This window comes from Ammodytes marinus, assembly GCF_949987685.1.
Source record: "Ammodytes marinus genome assembly, chromosome: 19".
NCBI lineage: Eukaryota > Metazoa > Chordata > Actinopteri > Uranoscopiformes > Ammodytidae > Ammodytes > Ammodytes marinus.
The window spans coordinates 9,817,501-9,832,500 of NC_137223.1; the positions used below are offsets into that span (position 1 = coordinate 9,817,501).

At 44.0% G+C, this 15,000-nt stretch overlaps 1 protein-coding gene across 2 annotated transcripts in view; it reads right to left on the bottom strand.

Moving 5' to 3' along the window:
• Positions 1-15,000, bottom strand: part of gphnb (gephyrin b) — a gene marked incomplete at both ends in the record, with an annotated part of 98,680 nt that overhangs the window by 68,271 nt on the left and 15,409 nt on the right. For both annotated transcript variants that reach the window (XM_080048172.1, XM_080048171.1), the window contains one exon: positions 1-8. This exon is cut by the window's left edge and continues 71 nt beyond it. In XM_080048172.1, the coding sequence (XP_079904298.1) occupies positions 1-8 (8 nt within the window). The remainder of the gene's footprint in view (positions 9-15,000) is intronic.

A 15,000-nucleotide genomic window follows, 5' to 3' on the forward strand; every position in this document is an offset into this window, starting at 1 on the left:
GTCACTCACTGGATGGACAGAGAGGAAAAAATGTCATCAGCACACACACGTTCATATGCAATCTAAAAGGAAATGTCAGCATTACACCATAGGCATTGTCCCAGGCGGGAAGCCATTCTTTTGAATGAATCATGAATGCGAGTTATCACAAGGGATACTCAGATAAAGAAAATGATGAAATAAACCTAAATGATCTTTCTTTGAAACTGATGAACAACATACAGTTTGTCCTCAGTTTTTGCAAAGTCTTGTAAACAAGAGCAGGTCTGGTGTAATTACATCATATTCTGTAGTTAGATTGTTTCAATTCAAATACACCTCTATGTTATTAAGTCACATACTGAAACACTTTGGAAAACCACCTCCTTCACCCCGCACACGTTTTTGCTTCACACTGAGCCGACATGAAGCCACACATTCAAAGTCTGCGGGCTCTCCCTTTACCAAACCATGGCGGGCCCCTCGACTGCAGAGCAGGTGTGAGCCACATGAGTCATCGCGAGTGATCACAGACGGATAGAGTGACGGATGGAGCGAGACAGGGAGGAAGAAGAAAGAATAAAAATATAAAACAAAGCGAGAGGAGACAGAAAGAGACAGCCAAGGAGGACGAAGAGAAGGTGTTTGGTGATGTGGCGGGGGCCAAACGCAAACGGACACGCTTCATGTCTTAAAATAGGTGCAAAGCGAAGCACTGGAGGGGTGGCAATATGGCGGTGCAAAGGCTTTAACCCTACCAAAAAAAAACTTGATGCACTAGTCATAGATAAGACTGGAAATGTCATGATGTTACTCCAATGAAGTGCTATGATCCATGAAAGAGAGCAGAGGCAGAGGGGCAGGGTGAGTGGATGGGCGAAAAGCAAGAATGGTGTGAAACAAATATAAAATAAAATGGAAGTGGGATGGGAATGGGGGTCAAGTGTGTGTGCTTGTGTGTGTGTGTGTGTGTGTGTGTGTGTGGGAGGGGGGGTGTGTGTGTGTGCGTGTGCGTGTGAAGGAAAAGGGATGCAACCGAGGTGAATAAAGAGCATGGGATGTTGCTGGTGAGGTCACTGGGAGAGCGAGATGGGGAAAAGTGCTTGAAAAGGATGCAGGGTGGAGAGAAGGTTGGATTTTTTTTAAAGAAAGAGAAAGGGATAGAAGGGCTTGGGGGGAGGGAGGGAGGGAGGGAGGATGAGGAGAACAGCAGTGCCGATGGGGCAGCGCTGTAGAGACAGAGGTAAACAGAGGGTGCAGGACGTTGCTCTGGGCTCTGGCAAATAAATGGGAGAGTGCTGACATTTGCACACCGAGCCAGCTCAGAAAGAGAGGGGGAGAGGGAGAGGGAGAGGGAGAGAGAGAGAGGGAAAGAGAGAGAGAGAGACTGCGGGAGGGGGGTAGGAGGCGAGATACAGAGGAGAGAAAAGGGGAGCAAGCACATGAAATACACACACACACACACCACCCTGGCTTTAGCGGGGCACTGCTGCATAAGTGCCTGAGTGCGCGTGTGTTTGTGTGTGAAGAGGGAACTTCCTTCAAGACTGCAGTATTCCTTACACACACGCACGTACACATACACATACACATGAACACACACACGCACGCACGCATGCTCACACACACACACACACACACACACACACACACACTCACACACACATCCCTCCTCAGTCTTTCTCTCCCAGCTACCCCTTGATCTAAAAATAGCCGTTCCACTCTCCTACAAGAGGCAGCAACCATTCTGAACCAATCAACACGCTCTGTCAAAGGCATCGGTACCCACCACCACCCCTCTGTGTTCGTGTGTGTGTGTGTGTGTGCGTGCGTGCACGTGTGCATGTGTGTGCCCGTGTGCAACAAGGGGAACTCCTGACTTGAAGGTAATAAAACTGCCCCTCCCTGCTGCACCGGGTTAGTGTAAAACGGTGGGAACGTGAATCCCCTTCTGCAAAACAATGGCACAGAGAAGCGAAAAGAGGGAGAGAAGGAGTGAGAGTGCAGGAGAGGAGAGAGAGAGAGAGAGAGATCTGGCTGCAGTTGAAACAGGCTTCAAAGGAATATTAATGTGATCCTGTGCAAGAGCTGAAGACAGCGGAGGAGGAGGAGGAGGAGGAGGAGGGAGAAGAGTGAGAGGGTAGGGGGAAAAGGTGCGCACAAATTCATGACGCTGCTCCCTCCCACCCCCAGAGCTCCGCCCATGCACCTTTTCTACAGGTAAATCTGCAGCTTTCCACGCTGTGTGTGTTCACTCACTGCACCATCTATGATGACGCCCGTCCTAAAAACCTGCAACGTCAGAGAAGTGGGGATTTAATTATCACAGCAGGGCGCCCACTTTTCTTTGCTTCCAACCCTCTATCTAATAGTTCACTATTCCTGATTCCTGAGCAGCCACTCTATACAGTATAGTCAGTAGTCCTAGGTCTTGGGAAAGTGAAGATGTAATGAATGCAGTGACCCCATCCCACCCCAGAGGGCGCTGTTCCCCGTGGTACACATACAGTATAACGTAGCACGGCAAGCTTAAGGTCAATGCTTCTACATGGCTGGACACAACAACTAGAAGACAAACAAGCTAAGGCCAGACAGACGGTTGTCAGAGCTGAGTGCATCATAGTCCTTCGTAGTCTTGCAGTAGCACATCAGCCTGCTTGGCTCACATCTTGTAAATGCAATCTCAATTTAAGCCAGTGCATTCGGTCGTGAAATCCAACATTCCTGATATTGAGTGCAACTGAAGGACGCACTCGAGGCTGCACACTTTTGCTTCAATATAACTGGTTTTGTTTCTGTAGGGTTTATTTCTGTTGTAGTCTGCATTTCTCCCTCACTTTATGTTTGTGTGTATGTTAAATCATATTAACAATAATATTAAGATGTGATTGAACTAGTAGAGCAGTTCTTAAGTTAAGCTTTCTCTTCTGAAACTGCTACTTCAAAAAGGCCAAGAGGTGACACCTTCAGAATAGAAATAGAATTATGACAGATTAAAGGATAGAATGTTAACATTTTCGAAAGTCAAATACAGGAAAAAAGCACATGAAAATAGCATATTGAATAACAATGGTAATTATAATAAAACATAAGAAATAAAAGATCTTGAGAAATTGCTTGTGCTTGAATGCGATTGAGATGTTCTGTGATCCAGATGGTCTTAAACCACCGTGCATTCATCCATATGGATATACTGGCCTAATAATAATTGTAGTATCTGTTGTAATGTAATATCTATTTGTTATGCCCGGGCCATTATTGACTCCTATCATCTCATATTTGCCTCCACCTGTGAGTGCATGTTGTTAAGTGCAGGAGCCTGAATGTCCCCAGGCTTGAGCAGTGGGAGGAGAGCTTCAGAAGCATTATACACAGGGCAACAACAGCGCTCACTCACACATACAAACACATCACAACTCACACCAGCCTCATAAAGGGTTAATGGCTAAGCTATAGCAGAAGCAGGAGAGATCAGGACACAGGGGAGGACATCAAGAGACCAAAGCTGATCAGGGAGGGAAGAAATATCAATACACAGCGAAAAGAGTGAATGGAACAACACAGGAGGGATCGTTGCTTAAAAGGAAAAAAATAATAATAATGAGAGTATATGTAGGCCTAGCGAAAGTATTTCAAGCGCTGTTTCCCTGTATTGGCTCAAAGCAATGGCGATGTCTGCTCTTTACAACCAAATAAAAAAAGTGCATCAGAATGAAAAGCATCCACTTCATTTGGTAAAGTTCCAGTAAATAAAGTAATTCAACTACAGGTTGCTAGTTTAGCTAGCTGCAGGCTCTTCCTTCTCTGTTTTGCCTCTACACAAGATCAGGTGCTTCTAATAAGGTCATAGCCCCTTCAATACACCTGTTCAACTCATAACACCATAAGACTTAGATGCCAGGTGTATTACCTCTTATTTCAAAACTATGCTTTTGGCACATTTTTTTGGTGGGTGCTGAAGAAAAGTTTGTAATTTCAGCAAATAATTGCACTAAAATACCTATTTTAACAAGGCTAGTGCTGGCAAAATATTTATTTTGAGCTTCGACCGTCATTAACACAGATAACGGAGAGAAACACTGACCAGATAAACTAATATGCAAACCAAACAAATGTGAAAGGATGATAGTGGGAAGCAACAAGTGGCGTGATTCCGTTAAAGTTAGATAGCTAGGTTTAGTCAGTAAAATAACGTAGTTCTGTGATATTTTGTGATACAGTTAGCTTTGTTAGCTAGCCTCCTGCTAACATAAATATAACCAGGTAACTTAGCAGGTTACATAAATGCTGCGTCCCAATAAAAACTATATACTAATCGTAAACAAGCTGCAGGGCCTACTATGCTAACTGTGTAGCATTTTTATGGTTAATAATAAAGAAATTTAGTTACTTTAACCATTTTAGTAAGGAAATTAACAGTGTTAAAAGCACTAATTAATGCAACTTTGAAATGACCTTGCCAATCCAACATTGGGAAAGCATACATACTGACATTCTTGAGTAGGCTATACTTAACTTTTTCACATTGCGTGGAATTGGGACACAACTGTAGCAGTCTGTAGAACAAACAGTAAGTTGTGCTACTATTCTAAGCCCAGAAACAGAAAGGTCAGCATGCAGACTATGTTTGGTGTGATAAAGGTGAAGTCAGCATATTAGCTGTGTCTCTTTCTGAAACAGAAACTGTCCATCTGTAACACAGTGGCTTAGCTAGCTAGCAGGCTATATGCTGTCAGTCTGTTAGCCACTTCCAAAGGGGGATTCATAAACTGCTACGATGTTCCACTCAATCATTTCCAGGACATAAAGCAGTCAGCACTCATTATCTCCCTGGGATCCCACACTAATGGGGTTTTCCCTTATAGCAGGTCCTCACCCACACACTCTGACACACTCCCACGCACTCACAGCTAACATTCCACATGTGTGTGTATGTATTTTGCTCACATATACAGATGAATGCCACACACAACAAACATACATAGTCTCGTACACTGTATTAACAGTTCTGTGAACAGAACACACTCACACCCACACCTACACACACACACACACACACACACACACACACACACACACACACACACACACACACACACACACACACACACACACACACACACACACACACACACACACACACACACACACACACACACACACACACACACACACAGTGTTGGACACTTTGCCATAGATCAGCAATTTTACACGTCCTGCGCTACAAATCACAGTTCAAGACAGAGTGGCTGGAGTTGCTTGTGCCAAAGTCTGCTACCAGTCCAATTACGACAGCGCTTATCTATCATCATGGCACAAAACCATGCTGCCTCTTAAAAGACCAACAGAAATCCGACTTGAGAGTTTGGGATATTATGTGAAATGAATGCTCATTTAAAAAAAATCATTGTCGACTGTGCCTTAAAGATGCAAGTTTCTGGAAGGGGGAGGGGGAGGGGGTATTTGCATTTGAGGGCCTGCAGTTAGTTAACAAAACATACTTTATTTTCATGTAATCATGTTAGTAGTTACTTTTAAGTTAACTTTCTATCTTCAGTGTTCTGGGGTGTTCAAACTTTCTTGTGAAAATAAAGTTTGTTTATTCAGTTATGAGAATATATCTTAGAAACCCAAAGTTACACAGTGCACCTTTAAGTTATGTTTTAACATGCTTTACCAGTCTTAACTTAGATCAACCTGACTAAAGTGGTATATTCATTTTGTCCAAAAAATTATGAATACATCTTTACATGTGCAGAGGAAAATGAGCAAATCCACCAGTGGATTGTATAGCAAACGAGCATCCCCCCTTGGTCGTCATCTGAACAGCCCACTTGGCATCTCTATTGTTTCCTGTTCTTTATCTGCTAACAGCGGTGCCAATGGCCCTCCAGCCCTGGAGATACTACTATGGAGGTCAAACACTGGATTGGGCTGACATCTGCTGGTGGGAGGGACGACACCTCTGCACACCAATAAGCCTCGACCGAAAGTGATATCACTGCCTCCATTTCTCCCTATTTTTTTACTGGCTTGTTCTGTGTCAAATGGAAACACAGGGCCCCAGGCCTCGGATTAAATGGGCTTAATGATGAATAGAGGTATGGACCCGCCTCCAGATTGTAATGGGGTGGGGTAGACATCTGACTAGGGGGGCTTTCAGCACTACAAGGAGTAGAGGAGAGGAGAGGAGAGGAGAGGAGAGGAGAGGAGAGGAGAGGAGAGGAGAGGAGAGGAGAGGAGAGGAGAGGAGAGGAGAGGAGAGGAGAGGAGAAGCGGTGCACAAATGCCAGCATCTTCATTCCACCATGGCAGGGTAAATTTCCAAATTAATAAAGGCTTCACAGTGCTGGGTAAAATATAGTAACAGCAATAACAGCAGATAACCTAATCTAATATAAGCCCACTGTATCTTAGCAACCTTGTTAATTCTGAGAGGAGCAGTGGGGTAAGCAGCAGTAGCACAGCATCCATCATCAAAGACACACCCAGCAGCAACGCACACACACACACACACACACACACACACACACACACACACACACACACACACACCTATTACTCACAAACTCTCAAACACACGACACCACGCACATGCACATGCTATCTTACCATTAGCCACTATCTCAATCAAACTGTGATGCAGATGAATGCATACACATGTGCAGGGCTCCACACGCACGCACGCACACACACACACACACACACACACACACACACACACACACACACAGACACACACACACACACACACACACACAGATCCTCCTCAGGCTTACTGTAAGCAGCCGGGAGAATGGAGGGGGTGTGGAGCGGAACAATGGGATCCTAATCGTCGGGCTGCATTTCAAAGCCTCTCCCCTCTCTACAACACTGTTTCTAGATAAGATTTGAAAATGCTATTTATATCCGCGGGGAAAGGAGCCAACCAGCAGCTTGATTTTCATTTATTTGAAGTCAGATCTAAATTGGGGTAGAGTTACAAAACGCGTGGAGTGCGACACTTCCACCTGCTACTGCCGAGCAAGCCATTAAAAGCCCCCCCTCACCCTCAAAATAAAAAAACACAACTGGGCCCACGTTAAAACACTGCAGCTAATAATTACTCAATCGGCTTAATGACCATGGCTAACTAACACCCATGGAGCACGGCTTCAACTCATCCGTGTGGTGTGTGTGTGGGTATACAGCAAGAAAGGGGGCTGATCTGCGCCATCTCAAATTCTCAAAACCTACTCCAGCGTGCAGCAGCATCAGCATCAGCCAGGGCTAAAATCAGGGCAAGCACGCTGAGCCAAGGACAGAACAACACAACACAACAAAACACACTGCACAACAACATTGGCCCAGTCAGTCCTCCCCCCGCCTCCCACGCACCAGATGTGCAGGGACGGTAAGAAAGACAGAATAGAGGGAAAGACAGCTCTGTTCTTCACAGCTGTGTCCCGGGCTGAGTTAAATGAAGAGGAGTGAGGAAGAGGGGGGGGGGGGGGGGGTGGATGGACATGTGGAGTTGAGGGGATGGTTGGTGAGCTGGAGCCTATAACCCTGACGGGATTAAGAGAGCTATTCACACTGGATGAGAGAAAGGGGGGAAACGGTATAGGGAAGAGGAGAGAGAGGAGAGAAAGGGGCCGTGGTGGGAATACTTCAAATGCAGAGAGGGACGGCAGGATAGGGAGGAAGAGAGAGAGAGAGAGAGAGAGAGAGAGAGAGAGAGAGTAGGCAAAATAGGGAAATGAATAGGGGGAGGATTGGAGAGGAGAAGAATGCAGGAGAAAAATAGGTAGAAAGAATATGAGAAAAAGGATAGGGATTGCTGGGAGCAACCATGCAGGACATAGTTCAACGGAATGACGAGCCCCCACAAAGAAACTTAAGCTGTCACCTGTTTGCTCTAGGAACCATAGTTTTGGCTTTTTATAGACTCACGATAAAATTTGGAATCAGTTATTCTGGAGAATGCTTGCTATCAAAATCACTAAAAAACAGGGAATATCTTCTCATGATGTAAGACAATGAACCTTCTCCAGAATGACTGACTCCACTTTAGCTGATTACTTAACTGTTCATGAGTTCAATTAGATACAGTCACATTTTGGTTATGGAAAAAAGGGGGAAAAAAGAGATAGGTCACCCCCTATACTGTCGTTTTCAACTGGAAAAAATAAAGTAAGAGTGGCTGCACCTCAATACTTACTGGGCATACTGGGTCAGCAAGCAATTATACACACACACATATCAACATCATTGAAGCACACCCACCCATCCACAATTATCACGGCAATCACCAGCAACAACCAAAGCAGAGTATATTGTTTTTTACCAGCTCTCTACATATGAATTCAACCTCTCTTTCGTGGTGCAGTGCGTGTAAAAAAAAATCTGCGTTTTTTGTTTTTTTGTCAGCCCACTCTCAGTCACACTCACCTGAACCCTCTCTTTATCATCCAAGTATCAGTGGGGAAAAAAAAGCCCAAGACTGCAGCCCGTAACAGCCCGCAGCTCTCCACGAAAAAAAGGCCTCTCGTATTGATGTTTTATTAACACGGCCATAAATATTGAAAAGACACTTACTAATGAAGCCACAGAGAGAGAGAGAAAAAAAAAGTTCCAGAGACAATTTACAGCGTCAGGGAATACAGGGGTGCCTTGAATATGGCACTCACTCTACTCTACTATACCTGGGTTTGCACTTTATTTCTCCTTTATCTCATTTCACCATCTTCTACCTTTCCCCCCGTTCCTGTCTTGTTCTGTGAACTAATCGATGGATTGGAGGGGCTTGACGATCCGCCACACCCCTTGTAAAATATTATTCATGAATCACATGCTCCGATGTAATGTAATAAGGCTTGTTTCTAACCACAACAGGCGTGATGAATGTGTCTGTGGTTCAGCGTAGAATTAGCATACAGTATATATAGCCAGGCAGTTAGTGTGTGCGTGTGTGTATGGAGTTATTTGAAGGGGGTGGGCAGGTGTGTGGCTGGATGAGGTATCACAGTTTATTTATTTTTTCAACCCCCATGTAGCATGACATTTCGAATGGCAGGGGCCCACGGCAAACCAACCCCTCCGTGGCATTTCCAGCGACTATTTACACACGCATACACACAAACTTAATGCGAATTGTGTGTTTTCTAAAAAAAAAAAAAAACGCGAGTGCATGTGTATTCAGTGCATGACTGCAGCCATTCAGCCAGTGAAGTCTACTATAGGCCTATAAGCGATATAGTAGGCCTATTTGCCATTTGAAGTATCAAGACAAAAATAAAATGCAAATGAGTAACGTGACTGAGTATACATACAGAATCCATTCATCAGCTATGGCCAATATACTGTAAATAAATGTTTTGTACACTGCTCCTTACACGTCTGCAAAATGGAACCGGCTATCAGAACACAAGGCAAATAAAAAGTGTCCCAGTGGTGATGCAGAAATCTCAAAGACAGTTACAGTCAATCTCCAAAATATCATGGCAAATCAATCCAAAACGGTGTGCACGGCCAGCTAACTCTCGAGGTAAGAGAAGATTTGTGTGCGTTTTAATTAAAAAAATATTTATTTTGTGTGAACTGAGCCTCCTTGCAGTTCAGAAAAACAAACGTAACAGATAACACGGATAAAATCATTACCAGCTGAGAGTGAAATAAAAAAATAAATAAACTTGTAGTTCACACCTTTAAAGGGAAAATTCGCCCATTTTCATGTGAATGGTATATCAGGGCCGAGTATATTAGTAGTCTATTGAAAAAAGCCCCCCAAAAATTGATCCGAATTGGCAGAGAGCACAATGATTTCGGATTTAAACTGATGACGCGGGGCTGACGTAGCCGTTTTTACAGTTCCTACAGGCCCCAGGATGCATTGCGCGGGGGGGTACGCTCTGCAGCCAGCCTGCCCAGATTCCGAGCTGCTCGCGTTACCATGGTGACAAACACAGCACGGACCTGACCCGTGTAAGCAGTACAGTAATAGCGCGCTTCGTATTATTTCACTGTTGGACTACTACCACAAAGAAAACATGCCGTCCTATAATGTGCCTAGATGCGCCAACTTTAGGAAACAGAAAAGAAGCAGGAGTAAGCGTAAGCTGAAGATACTAGGCCCTACCTGTTGCCTATTCACCGGCGTGATGCATAGCCCCAGCCCCGGGAAAAAGAATCCGAATAAAGGTAAGCTAACGTGAGCTAAATTGCATAGTAGCCTACTGTAGTTAGTATCAGTGTTTCCCCTACATTAATAACTGTGCTGCCCACACCGCTGTTGAATATTGTGTCCCGGTGTAAGGCTGATAGATGGGGCAAGGAGGAATTAGTCTACCGGTTGTAGCTGTAGCCAAGTTACCTTAGCCGCTAAGCTACAGTTAGAAGTGAACTCGTGAGGGGGGCAGTAGGCCCCTCTGTGTATCCTTGAGGAAGATTTAGTTGCATTTGCAAGACTGTTTGTGTGTGACTGTGTGTTTGTTTTCCATGTGCATGGTTATTAGCGATGTCGTTAAAATGATCAGCTTTCCAAAACCATAAACAATTGCTATGCTGATGGTGATGGCTGGGTGATTAGCACTGATGTCCCTAGTCTTGTGTCGTCTTGGCTCTTCCTAATGCAAATGCATAGCCACACCCTGGCATACAGTATGCTTGGCTGCTAATATAAACATGATGTCTTCTTAGACAAAAGACTACTATTGTGTTAGTGCACTAACTGACTGACCTATCTATGGTTACATAGTGGTTTGTCTGTTTTATATATTTATTGCAACAGCAACATTATCTTTACAGTATAACACATTGATTTTTCTTTTGTCATCTCTTCAGTGCTGGGCTGGCCTTGTGATACAATCATAATTTGTCATTTCAGGTGAGGTCCAAAGGAAGATGGTGTATTGTCCGAGGACCACGCACTCTGTTGTGAAGACTGTTTACATCCCGCACACACGCACCACTTCAGAGCATCCCTCGTAGAACTCGTCATCACATGAAGAAGAGACTGCTGCCTGCAAAGTGCTGTCATCATCACTACAGCTCCCTCAGCCTGCCCTCCCTCACAACATGTCCAAAACCAACTACAGAAGAAGCTGCTGCTAAACATCACTCAATATTTCAACAGTAACTTGACGAAGGAAGCATTATGCTACAATTGTTTTTCCCAACACACTGGAAACTCAAAGCTTTTGAAAATGTTATTTTTCTTTTTTACATTTGTATATGTACATACTTTACAGTTGTGTGTAGAATAATGCACATAGTTGTACTTGCTTGTTATATTAAACTCTATCTATGCCTTAGTGTTTGATTCTCTGAAACTATTTCACTTTTAGTTGATAAGTCAAACCTATGTATTAAAATGGTTACCTATGCAATGACAAAAAACAATCATGTTTATACAAAATTATTTTTATTTGTAAATACAGTCAAGGAGAATTGACACATTTTCACATGATTAAATCTCAATCAGTGTCCATAGTTAGCAGCAGTATTTACAGGTCAAAATATTTGATCATAGCTCATCCGTAGCTTCTACGTAGCGTCTTCTTCAGCCTGTCGCCTGTAGTGACCATTTGGAGATGGATATTTGGCTCTGATGCGCTGTATGACACAATCAGGTAAGACGATGCGGTCCCCTTGCCAAGTATCTCCCCTTTGGAGCACCCACTCAATCAAGAACCGACGTGTGACAAGTCGATTATGTCTAAAGGAATTAAAACACAAAACAAGTGGTTACTCTCCACAAAGCTATAATGTAACAATAGCAGCCAATGTAAGAACAAAAGACTGGTCATTTTATTTGACCTGTTGTAAAGGGTTCTTCTGAAAAGTGCTATAGACATGCTAAGTGCAACATCAGTGCAATGGCTCAGACAACACAATGTGATACAACATGCTAGAAAAAAATAATGTTACTCACTCAATGATCATCTGCCCTCCCGGTCTTGCTGGTATTTGTTGTCTTTTCCAAATTATTTTTGGGATATTGAAAATGTCTCTCGGTTTCTAATGGTGGTCCAGTTGTATTGTCTTACAAGGCTAACCCTAACCAAGGCTGAAACAGCTGCAGCCTCGGCCTCTCTGCATACTGTATTTCCTTGCTGAATTTCTTCAGCAGTGTAGGCTTCTCTGGCCCAACTAAATACCCTGCTGGTTCATTCCAGTCAGCCAACACACTTTTTAAAGTATCCTCATCCATATCGTCTGTGCCCGTGTGAAAAGATGCAATTTTCAATGCAGGAAATGATACAAGTAAACTGTCACGGACCATGGGCATGGACAGACGGTTTGTTTTGGTTCGCACGTGCTTTTAGAGCCCGCCCCCTGGATTCACAGGGAGGGGGGTTGGTGAGCTCGGCTCCAAGAGTCTGTAGTCTGCACGAGCTCTTCCTTGACACGGAAACGTCACAGAAACGTCACCGGTGAATGGATTTTTGAAGCTCGGCCCCCGCGAAACGGACGATGTTGAAAAAATACACGGGGATATAATGCAACCCAAAGGATATTATGGTAGATGAGTTAAGGTTGAAAATCGGCGAATTTTCCCTTTAACTGGCTTACACTTTCTCTCTCTTTTTCCAACACATCCCCTTCTGTGTGCATTATCTGCTCCATTAATAAGCCAGGTACCATTCTCTTGTTAGGAGCCAAAATGAGCTTGAGAGCAGGCCTATCGATTTCAATAGAAATGTGCTTACAGTGGCATCAATATAGCAGCACATTTCTGATACCTCCCGTTAGAAGCTTCCCTCCTCCTATCCATGTCCCTTTCGTCTCTCTCCCCCTCTTTCCCTTCTCCTCCTCCTCCTCCTCCTCCTTTATCCTTACAAGCTGCTGATGCAGGGAAACCCAGGGCTGCACCAGTACAACCACGGCTTAGCTGCACATTGCCCCGTTTGAAAACCCCTCTCGGACAAGCTGAGAGAAATCTGCATGAAGAAACACTCGGCTCATTCGTTTCACTTTGACTCAATATGACAAAAAGATAGAAAGCAGGGGCCCGGAAAGCGGACAGGACTCTTTGAAATGGATAGCTATTGGCTAACATTAGCAACGGGGCTCTTTATCTGTTGGCTTTTAGGGTGTGTGTGTGTGTGTGTGTGTGTGGAGGGGGGGGGGGGAGGAGGGTTTGTAGTGAAACGTATGTGCTGAGGCCTAATCAGATAATGTATTGATTGGGCTTCATAGAGGAAAGCTTAATGTTCTTCCCTGCTTCTCTGTGATTTCTCACTCAAGGGGATGGGAGAAAAAGAGAGAGAGAGAGAGAGAGAGAGAGAAGAGAGAGAGCGAGAGAAAGAAAGAAAGAGAAGAAGAAGAACAGAGGAAGAGTGGAGGGATAGACATACGTAGGTCAAGAGAGAGTTATGGGGCCGGCTGCAGTCAGTCTTGCACCAGTCAAGGTTAGGCTGGCAGATGGCCATTCAGGAATCAATGGCAGGTTTTCTGATCAAAGCTAAAGGGGGCTACACACACTCCTGCTGACCAAGGGGATCGTTTGATGAGCAAAGCAAAGGCACATACACACACACACACACACACACACACACGCAATCCCTGAGCCCCCCCCCCCCTGATTGGTACCAGTACACGTCTCAGAGAGGTTGCTGCCGCTCTAAGCCCATTTCTGGAGCGAGAGACACACGGCCATATTGCAAGTGACACATTGTGCACTGAGTGGAAAGTTAATCTAAACTGCATCTCCACAGGGTTCAAGGATGGCAGCTTCATTATCGTCTGGTCCACCGGCTGCCCTCCTCATGACCAGCTATACACCAGCTTCCCATCCTTCCCTCTGCCCACTAAATCCCATTTCATGCCAGCAATGCCTCTGAAAAAGCCAAGACAAAAGCCCTTAATCATCAACGCCGCGGCTTTGGCATATTGTGCCGACAATCATCGTGAAATCAGTGAAACAAAAGCAAAGCGGAACTGTGCAGCGTCCCCCCAAAACTATGCCAGTGGCAAAGCCTAAAAAAAAAATGGCTGCATTAAGCTTAGGGGTAAATCGGGCATTGGCTTTTTAGGAGGAGAAAGAACTGGGTGCTGCTACTGTGTGCTGAAGGTCAACAATGACAAACTGCAACAACAACTCAGGTACAATTCAAAACATTTCAATGTCAAAGAAATGAATTTATTTAATGTGTCAAAAGCAGTTGATTGCCTAAGCTTCTCTTTGCGGACGCTTAGACAAGCAACTGTCTCACAGAATCCAAGCAGCGATGAGGATTCAACTGGGGTAACAAGTCTTTCTTAACAAACACATACCTGAACATGTCAAAATACCAACAATCTGCGACAAAAGCAAACTTAGGGGCGGTGTATGAGCGTGAGTCAATGCTGGTGGACTCCATTAAAATTAAATGACACTTTTGGCCTACAAAGGGGCCTGCAAAGCTACGCCTGACATGTTCATATGTCAGGGTCCCCGACTGTGCAGACACCTGATGTAGTATAAAGAGAACTACATGCTGAATTTCTGAATAATTTAGGGCGTTAAAAAGAGTACTGCACTGATTTAAAATTGCACTCCTATAACAATGTTGAAGCTCCAAAGATTTTTCTTCATATTTTCAACCTTGTTGTCTTCGGCCCCTCCCTATATACGTACATATATATATATTGACTCAAGTGACTTCATTTGAGGCAATTCATCAGACTTTGCACTGCTGCCACAAAAGGATTTATACAACGTTCATCACGTATGCAGCAGCAGTCCCCATGCAGGCAAACTTTGATGTGTAAAATCCGTAGAGATCCAGATAAAAACAAGTCTATAGAAAGAATGTTAAGTTTGAAAATTAAAACACAGGTCTTTTATTAACTATGGGGACAGGTGGATGAACAAAACAAACTATTCTCCAAAGTCACCTTGTACTCTGGACATTTGTGGTGGGCATTTTCATTATCATGTAGCATATTAAAGACCATACAATTAACTTTATAAAAGAAATAATATGAAAAATCTAAATAATTGTTAGTCCCTTTCATCCAATAATCCGGCATAACATCATCAATAATGCATGTATGATT